Here is a 9,415-nt window from a genome sequence, read left to right as displayed (position 1 = left end):
ATTGGTAGAGGGTCCCAGATGGACATTCAATCATTCAAGATTTCTCCGATTTGAATTGCAAAGCCTTGAGATTGGACTGTTGGAGCAGTGATCATTGCAGATAAAATACCAAACAGAACAACAGACCAATTTACTGCAATACCAGCAGAGATAGCAGCCATAACTTCAAACTTTTCAGATGTAATAGCATCAAAAGAACCTGCTTTGGCCAGAAGTGATTTGGCCACAATGTCGTGCAGCAGCCTGAACTCCACTTGAGTTCCTTCTTCTTGCAAGGTACTCTGATTGTCCTGTTGGTCTGAGAGTACATTCGTTTCATCTGGTTCTTCATTTCAGCAGAAATCTCTGAGAAATCGGTTATCCCCTGTCTGGGCAAATCAAATGAAGAAGCAAATAGAGAAAATGTAGTCCTCACAAACTCTCCACCTAGAGAAGTGGATATAACTGCATCTTCGAGCTTTGCCATTTCAAAGAACTTTGGAATGGCCTACTTGTAGATAGTTTTCCTGCCTTCCAAGAACTTCCTCGGACCAGAAGCTTTAATTGTGCGGAACATCTCCACCATTCCTTGATCTGGAAGATCAAAGACTGTGTGGAAATTGATAAGAAAAACATTTTGGGTAATCGAAGACATGGTTTTCCTGCAGATTGAAGAAGAAATGAACGAGAGTAAATTTGTTCTTTTCGTGAAAAAACTTAGGGCTTAAATTTTAAGTGCTGAAGAAGGTGATTCAAAGGTTTTAAGAAATTATGCCCAAATATGTGGACAAATGACGTAAGTAGTTTTAAAATTTAAAAACAAATACGGCGTAAAGAGACTGAGGCATCACGCGACAAATAAATAATATAATTAATTCGGCCTTGGGAATACAAAACGACAAAAATCCCTTTATAAATAAGCTAATTGGATCGATTGTTCGATTATCTTCTACAACCACAAAAAAAAAAGCAGATAGCAAAAATGAATGTAGAGCAAACTCTCGAAGAGCGCCAGAAGGATCTTGAAGACTTCGTCTTTAAGTGGACCATGAGGACATGGTTCAAAATAGAGGAGATATGGATGTACCACTACGCTCTCTTCCCACCGTGCAAACAGGAGGAGGCATGGGAGCTGGGGGACCGAGAGGACAAGTACCTGGAGTTACTTGGGTCCAAAAAGGTTGAGGATATCTTCTCTTTGGAGGGGATATCTTATCTGCTTCTCCATAATGAGGAACAGATACATGTTCAAGCAGTTTGAACCATCACTCAGAGAGTGGTTGTTTGAATAAAAAAAAAAATGTAAACATACTCAAAAGAATGCATGCTCCTACTAGAAAGTAGTGTCTTTTATTATTATGAAATGAAATAAGATTATTTTGCTTATCTTGTGTTTCTGTCAAATCGTGAATGAAAGTGTAGATGTATGAATGTGTTAAGATAGGCATGAAGATCAAAAGACATACAAATAGAGAAATTTTTAACCAGATAAGTTTTAACGAGTTTAAAGAAAAGTTCATGGCAAATGAGTTTGAGAAACTAAACAAGTTCCCCCTAAAAATAAGAATATTTAATCAATATCAATCAAAACAAGAACATTTCGAAAATAAGAAAACTTAGTGTCCAGTAATGGCTTTGTGAAGATATCCGCAACTTTCATATCAGTTGAGATGTATTCCAGGCGAACATCTTTCTTTTGAACACAATCCCGGATGAAATGGTGACGAATGTCAATGTGTTTTGTAAGGCCCGAGATAATTTGATTTAATCCAAGATTATTTAATTTTAATTCGAGGATATTTAATTTAAGAATTTTAGAGTTTATATTTAAATTCTAATCTTCTTAAATTATTTAGGATTGGAATTGAATTAAAATAAGGGTCGAGGACTATTTTGCAATTTATGAAATTTTGAAGGGCCAAACTGCAATTTCTTGAGTTAGTGACTTACAATTGGCATGTGGATGGATACCAACGTGTGTAATACATGTATATCTTCATTCCATCAGATTTTAGAGGACAAAAACGAGAACCTTCTGAAAATTCAGATTTCTCAAGCAACTTTGATCTTTGAAAGCTCATATATTTTGATCCGGTTATCCGAATTTAATTCCGAACATAGTTCTACGATCCTTGCAAGAAGGGATTTGATTTGATGTAAGTATTTTGATGTTCCAACATGTTTTGAAATTTTGAAAGTTGGGAGAAATCAGAAATGATTTTATATTGTTGTTCTTGAGATTATACGTATTGTATATTCGAAACCGGATTGAAGATTGGATGTTGTATGAAATTGATATGATTTTCAGAAGCTATGTTCGAACCTTATGCTTTTTATTCTGCTGGTTTATTATGTGTTCTTGCTGATATTTGTTGGTTATGAGTTGTATATGATTGTTGGATTGAATTCGATATAGTTTCGGTTATCGATTTACAGTCGCTACGCCATCGGTTTATGAATTGACATTGTTTTTATATATTGTGATTGAGCTGAGTTTGAAGTGAGTTCTTGCTGTTGTTATTAGATTATTTTGCTATGTTTTCAGACTTGAAACCAAGGGATATTGAACTTGAGCCTCCAGCTTCGAACCGGGATTGAATTGGCTAAGGTTTGTGAAGTTGTAGCTTTGTAGATTGAAGAACTTGAGCAGATTTTGACATGAGTTCTTTGATATTGATTGTTCAGATTTGAAGCACTCAATAACCAAGAAAAGAAAAGGTATAAGATGACATCAATAGTAGGGATTTGAAACTCGAGAGTGAGGAGTCTTAAGTTGCCCCAAAAATCACATACTTGTTTAAATATATGTTCTTGATTGAATTTGAATTGAAATCCATCTCAGGTAAATGGATCTTTGAATTTTGTTATTTATCTTTGATGTTGAGTCGGTTACGATCCCCAAGGCACGTATATATCCAGATCAAGATCGGTTACAAATCTTGATTCCAAGATCGGAAATGAACAAACGAATCTTGATACCGAGATCGGATACGAAATCTCGAGAATAAGGATCAGTTTCTTTTATGCGTTCTATTTCTGTTATAGCTTGATTTGAGATGCTATTGTTAATGCATGTTTATGTCGATTATACTGAGAATTATATTCTCACCAGAGTTATCCGGCTGTTGTCTTGTTTTGTACGTGTGCATGACAATAGATGGGGCAGGAGCTAGCCAGAGACGACGAGGGTAGCTCGAGAGAGAGTGTTAGCACGTGGTGACTCAGGTTGTAGAAGATTTGTTGAACTTTAGATCTTTATCAAGTTGTTAGATGACAAGAACTTGGGTTTTAGTTTGAATAACTCCTGTTGAACTTTGTGTAGTTAAGTTCTTATGATGTATTGTAGACTTCTTGTTTGATGTATGGAAGGCTTGTAAACATTTTTAGAACATGATTTGTATATCAATGCATGTTTTAGACTTGAAATATCATGTTTTAGAAAGAATTTTACAGATCAATTTTGAGCTACCAAAACAGGGCATTTTCTGCCCAGGGCAGTGCTCGAACTGCAATTTATTGCAGCTCGAGCGCAGCCCCAACCAGCCCAACCCGAGAGTTGGGCCATAGGTTGCGCTCGAGCGGCCAAAAAGTGCAGCTCGAGCGCACCCCACTCTGAAATAAAAAAAAATTTGTTTGATATTTTTCCTCACTTTTTAATTAATGATTCTTATTCATTAATTTCCACTTAAGAATCGAGATTAACAACCCGAGGTCCCCACAACAGGTGGTATCAGAGCGAAGTTAGTTCTTGGACTGAGATAGATGAACGGGGTAGATCGAGTCTGATTGACTTATTTTTATCGCATAAAATTGAGTTTTGACCGGCTAAATCAATATGATTAAAAATCAACTGGCAAGCGCACCAGGTTAAATTATAGATAGTGAATAAAATTCAAATGTCGAACCCACAGGGACTGTATAAATATGATTACCAAAATATATTTATTTCTGCTTAATCTAGACTAATGAATAAAGATGATTCAGATTTTAAAATAAAAATAAAAATTGCAATTAAAATTTAATTAACTAAAACACACCAGAAAACATTGGATTAATTCAAATATGGGAAAAGTTTGATCAAGGACTCACGTAGGTACCAGAAAATTCTTTAACAAGCAGTCGATCTAAGACATCAGACTTAATCTTAATTCACGGGAATTTTCCTAATTTGTTCGGAGGACTATTTCTAGAACAATCAAACCTATTCAAATATTGATGAACTAATATTTCGTAATTCTAATCAAATTTGAATGCATGAATAACTGTGAAAATTCAGTTTACACCCAAACAGCATAATGAAACGAATTCTATTTCTAGTCAGTTTTACACTATGTTGAATATCAAAGTGATCGAATTCGAAACCTCCTCTGTCGAATTGGAATCAATTAACATGCAAGCAAATAACTGGCCAAGAAATTCACAAGACAAATATAAATTCGATAAATAATAAAATCAAATCAAGTCTGAAAATCTCGAATAAACAAATCAAGTTTTATACATAAATTGTCTGGCCCAATCACGTGGCCTTGATCGAAAAAAAAACTACTCAATAAATAAATTCATGATCAAACAAGGTTTTTAATCATGAAAAGTAAAAATAAAATCAAAGAAAAGAATAAGAAAATCTCCCAAGAAGTAGCAGTAGCCGCCTCTGCGTTGTGTTCTCTCTGCTGCGATCCGGAACCCTTTCTCACGTCTAATCTCCTCTATTTATATGTCTTAAAAAGCCCATAGAATAAAGCCCGAAAAATAAGACTTTTTAAATTCCGAAATTTCTGATTTTTTCTGCTCCCGACATATCTCTCGAGCAAGCACAACCTCTCGCTCGAGCGAGCATGTTTCTGCCCGAAAAATAATACAGCACAAAATTGATGCGCGATAGCGCTACACTTTGCGCGAACGTTTAGCGCGATTCCATTCTTTCCTTGCGCGATAGCGCATCTTCTTAGCGTTGAACCATGCTTGTTTGCGCAGCACCTTGCACTTTTCTCCCTTTCCATTGCGTGTTAGCGCTTCATCCAATCTCCAACAGCGCTTCTTCTTGTGCAGATTTCAAGTGCAAACGTGCAACACATTAATCAACAGCGCAACTTTCAACCTGCTTCGAGCGACAAATTTGAAAAATTCATATTTTGAGTTCTAGCCGTCGGATCGACTTGAAATTTGGACAGCAGCTTCAAAAATCTTGAACATTATTCTGAACGGTGGAGATCGGATTTGGATCTCTCTAAAATTAAATTTGATTTTTTTAACAAAGCTGCTCCGTAATTCACTCTTCAAAAATTCATTTTCCTACAAAATTAACCCGAGGAGTGAAATACACACAAATGCAATAAAATACATAAAAACACATAAAATAAAATGAATGAACATAAACATAAAAATATCACGAACTAATGCACACAAAATGCACTTATCAACACCCCCATACTTAAACCTTGCTCGCCCTCGAGCAAGACATGCAAAAACAACATGCAAACAAAAACATAAGTGAGGACGAATCATGAATGTGCACAGCCTCCGAGAAGTTCAAACACAAAACAAAATCACCTACATGCTCTCAACTTTTCATAATATACCTTCGTTTTAACGTGAACGTGTGTGTGTGAAATGTCATTCCGGTTTCATGCAACTTAGATCGAATTCGTCTCAAATCTGCTTAGCAACCTACGACAAATCAGGTCAAATTTCACTCTTCAAGTGCTCATTCCTTCCAACGACCTCTAGACTAAACCCACCTCCCTTGAGATAATGAATTACACACCTCCGGATTTTGCATCCGGTATTGCTTTAGCCCCAATAATTACCCGCTGACTTAGCTATAACTGGATAGGATACGAAAAATCATTCTATTTTTTCTTTCTAATCCCCTCGTCTATAGCCCGGATGGAGCATCAATCCCATTTAATCCGCATAATTAGCCTTAAATTTAATTTTTTATAGGATTTTAATCCTTTCAAGACCTGGATGGAATTGTATAAATTTTGTTTTTTTTATGTAAATAGGTGCGCCCATGATCATAAGTGTCTCACTAGAGTCTCATCAAAATTCATAGAACACAATCAAGATCCACAAACCACCTATTGCCGTGCAAATGTCAAACAGGCAGAAACTTCATCAAATCATTCGTTACAGCCCACTGGTCTAACACAAGTGCTTATAAATATTCACGGTTCAACCTACAGTTTCTCATGTCCAGTCAAGAGCAAAAATTTTCAAAAATCCAATTTTCTCAAATAAACTTCATCATCATTGGCTATTATGACTCATCCAACTCATGCAAGACAAAACAAAATGAGATGCATGATTACGAACTATATGCAAACAAATACTAAATATGACAGATGGAATACAAACAAAACAAACACAAATGTAATAAACTAGTCTACCCCCCATACTTATCCAAAGCATTGCCCTCAATACTTCAGACAATGAACAGAATGCAAACAAACAAAAACACCATGAAAACGAAAATAACACTCCCCTGGTTTTCGATTCATCCTCTTTCTTTTTGACTGTATCCGTTGGGACGGTATCAGCAGTCTAGATAAATCGGCGGGTACGACCAACTGGCATGGGAAAACAATAAAATTAAGTAAAAACAAAACAAATACCGAAAACTAAAACAAAATAAAAACAAAAACATTGGGTTGCCTCCCAGTCAGTGCTAAAATTATAGTCTATAGCCCGACTATACTCCTCTCTTGAGTGGCAAAATTCAAGGTGGTTTATCCACCGTCTGTGAAAAACTCAGGTCAGTCCTGCACTTGCATGCTACACCATTAAAGACATTGTGCATTGGACCAATTCCTGCAGACAACTGCACCTGCTGACTTGCATCACCAACAACATCAATCACATCAATCAAACAAATAGCAGAACAAGATTTTAAAATTGGGCTCTCAGTAGCCGACTTAAGCATGGTAAAAACTACTTGTTCATCATTCAGCCTCAGTACCAACTCTCCTCTCTCAACATCAATTAACGCCCTACTAGCAGCAAGAAAAGGGCATCCAAAAATCAGGGGAACCTCTGAATCATCCTCCATGTCAAGAATAACAAAGTCTACAGGATAAATTAAATTATCTATCTTTACTAGGATATTCTCCACTATCCCTCTTGGATATTTAATAAAACCTTCAGCAAATTTGAGAGAGATAGCAGTAGGTTCAATATTTTCTATGCCTAATTTTCGAGCAATAGAATATGGCATTAAATTTATACTCGATCCTAGATCACATAAAACATTATCAAAAGACAGACTTCCATTTTTACAGGGTATAGAAAAACTTCCTGGATCTTGAGATTTTGTTGGAATCTTCTTTTGCAACACCGCCGAGCACTCCTCATTCATTGTAACCTGCGTAAGATCATTCAATTTCTTCTTATTTTTCAGCAAGTCTTTCAAAACTTTTCATATCTTGGCATCTGAGCTAATGCATCTGCAAAAGGAATGTTAATATGAAGTTTCTTGAAAATTTTAAGAAACTTTTTAAATTGAGATTCAAACAACAGTTGCTTAGCTCTATGGGGGAAAGGTAAAGTAAATATATCAACATTCTCATTAACTTCAAATTTCGAAGTCTTACCTTTCTTACCTGTCGTGGAGGAATTTTTAGCACGCACATCCTCCTTGACTTCTGAAATTTTCGGCCCCTCTATCATCTTTTATTTGTCCGTCTTCTGCTCAGGTGCTTCAGACTGTGCTCGAGTCACGACCATAATAGCATTCACGCCTTTTGGATTTGGTTCAGTGTTGCTAGGAAACGCTCCAGCAGGCCGGGTTGATAATTGGCTTGCGATCTGACTCATCTGAACTTCTAATTTTTGCAGCATACTTTCCTTATTCTGTAAGCGAGCCTCAGTACCAGCCACATATTTCATCACGATCTCCTCAAATCTCGGCTTCTTCTCCTCTTGCTTGGGCTGCCAGTTCTGATTATAGTTATTGTTGTAGGGGTTGTACGGCTGTCGTCCTTGATTTCCTGCAAAATTAGCCGCTTCAACTTCAAACAACTGCTGCTCTTCTTGCAAATTCCCTTGAACATGATTCACTGGCGCTGATTTCATAAGTGCCACTTGGTGTATCAGAGCGTCGATCTTTGCATTCAGGACCATCAAAGCATCAATCTCTAGAACTCCAGCCTTCTTCTCTCTCTTTACTTCTGGCCACCCAATGTGACTCTCTGCCATGTTGCCAATGATCTCCCAGGCTTCAGCTGGCGTCTTCCTGAATAAGCATCCATTAGCAGCAGCATCTAGCATAGAACGCACTGAAGGATCTGCTCCATTATAGAACTTCTGGGTTTGCTGGCTTTGTGTGAGATTATGCTGAGGAAACATCCTCAACATCTTTTTAAATATGGTCCATGCCGCATGTAGAGATTCTCCCTCCTTTTGCTCGAAAGATATAATATCTGAGAAAAACTTCGCCATCTTCGTAGGAGGGAAATACTTGTTCAGAAAAGTCTGAACAAGTTGATCCCAAGTAGTAATGGAACCAGCAGGCAGATCATCTAACCACTCCGTAGCTTTCCCTTGTAGAGAGAATGGGAATAACCGCAGTCGCACTGCATCAGATGTTACCCTATTCACCTTGAACGTGTCACAGATTGATAGAAATCGCTCCAGATGAGCGTAAGGGTCTTCCAAGGATGTGCCCCCAAATCTAGCTTGCAATTGAATCAGCTGAATAGTAGAGGGTTCCAGCTCAAAATTGTTCGCCTCAACAGCGGGGCGAACTATGCTAGATCCATAGCCTTCGGTTGGCGGACGGATAATATCCCAAACAGTACGGTTGTCCGCCATGTCTTCTTCTGATTCAGATTCTGTTTCAAGTACTAGATTAAGATTCTTCCTTGCTTTCCGGATCTTGCTGAGCGTGCGTTCGATCTCCAAATCAAGTGGTAGAAGCTCCTTAGATCGAATGTTATGAATGCACAACAAGCTAGTACCTGAAAATCACAAAGAACAGAAGAAAATTCAGAATTTTTAATAAAATAAAAAAAACAGTCTAATCTCAAGCGAAATAAAAATTCTGATATCAAAACAGTCCCCGGCAACGGGGCCAAAAACTTGACCGGCTAAATCGGTATGATTAAAAATCAACTGGCAAGCGCACCAGGTCAAATTATAGATAGTGAATAAAATTCGAATGTCGAACCCACAAGGACGGTATATATGATTTCCAAAATCTATTCATTTATACTTAATCTAGACTAATGAATAAAGATGATTCAGAATTTAAAATAAAAATAAAAATTGCAATTAAAATTTAATTAACTAAAATGCAGCAAAAAACATTGGATTAATTCAAATATGGGAAAAGTTCGATCAAGGACTCAAGTAGGTACCAGACAATTCATGTAACAAGCAGTCGATCTAAGACATCAGACTTAATCTTAATTCACGGAAATTTTCCTAATTTGTTCGAAGG

General features: G+C 37.0%; 1 protein-coding gene across 1 annotated transcript; it reads right to left on the bottom strand.

Moving 5' to 3' along the window:
- Positions 1–6,522: 6,522 nt before the first annotated feature.
- LOC140862152 (uncharacterized) lies at positions 6,523–7,333 on the bottom strand. Its single transcript, XM_073265152.1, has 3 exons — positions 7,255–7,333; positions 6,814–7,164; positions 6,523–6,548 (listed from the first exon to the last, which is right to left on the bottom strand). Exons 1-3 carry the CDS (start codon positions 7,331–7,333, stop codon positions 6,523–6,525), a joined length of 456 nt encoding a protein of 151 aa, XP_073121253.1.
- Positions 7,334–9,415: the final 2,082 nt, after the last annotated feature.

This window comes from Henckelia pumila, chromosome 1 (assembly GCF_033568475.1).
Source record: "Henckelia pumila isolate YLH828 chromosome 1, ASM3356847v2, whole genome shotgun sequence".
NCBI lineage: Eukaryota > Viridiplantae > Streptophyta > Magnoliopsida > Lamiales > Gesneriaceae > Henckelia > Henckelia pumila.
The sequence above is the reverse complement of the archived record's forward strand: the minus strand, read 5'-3'. Positions and strand labels throughout refer to the sequence as shown.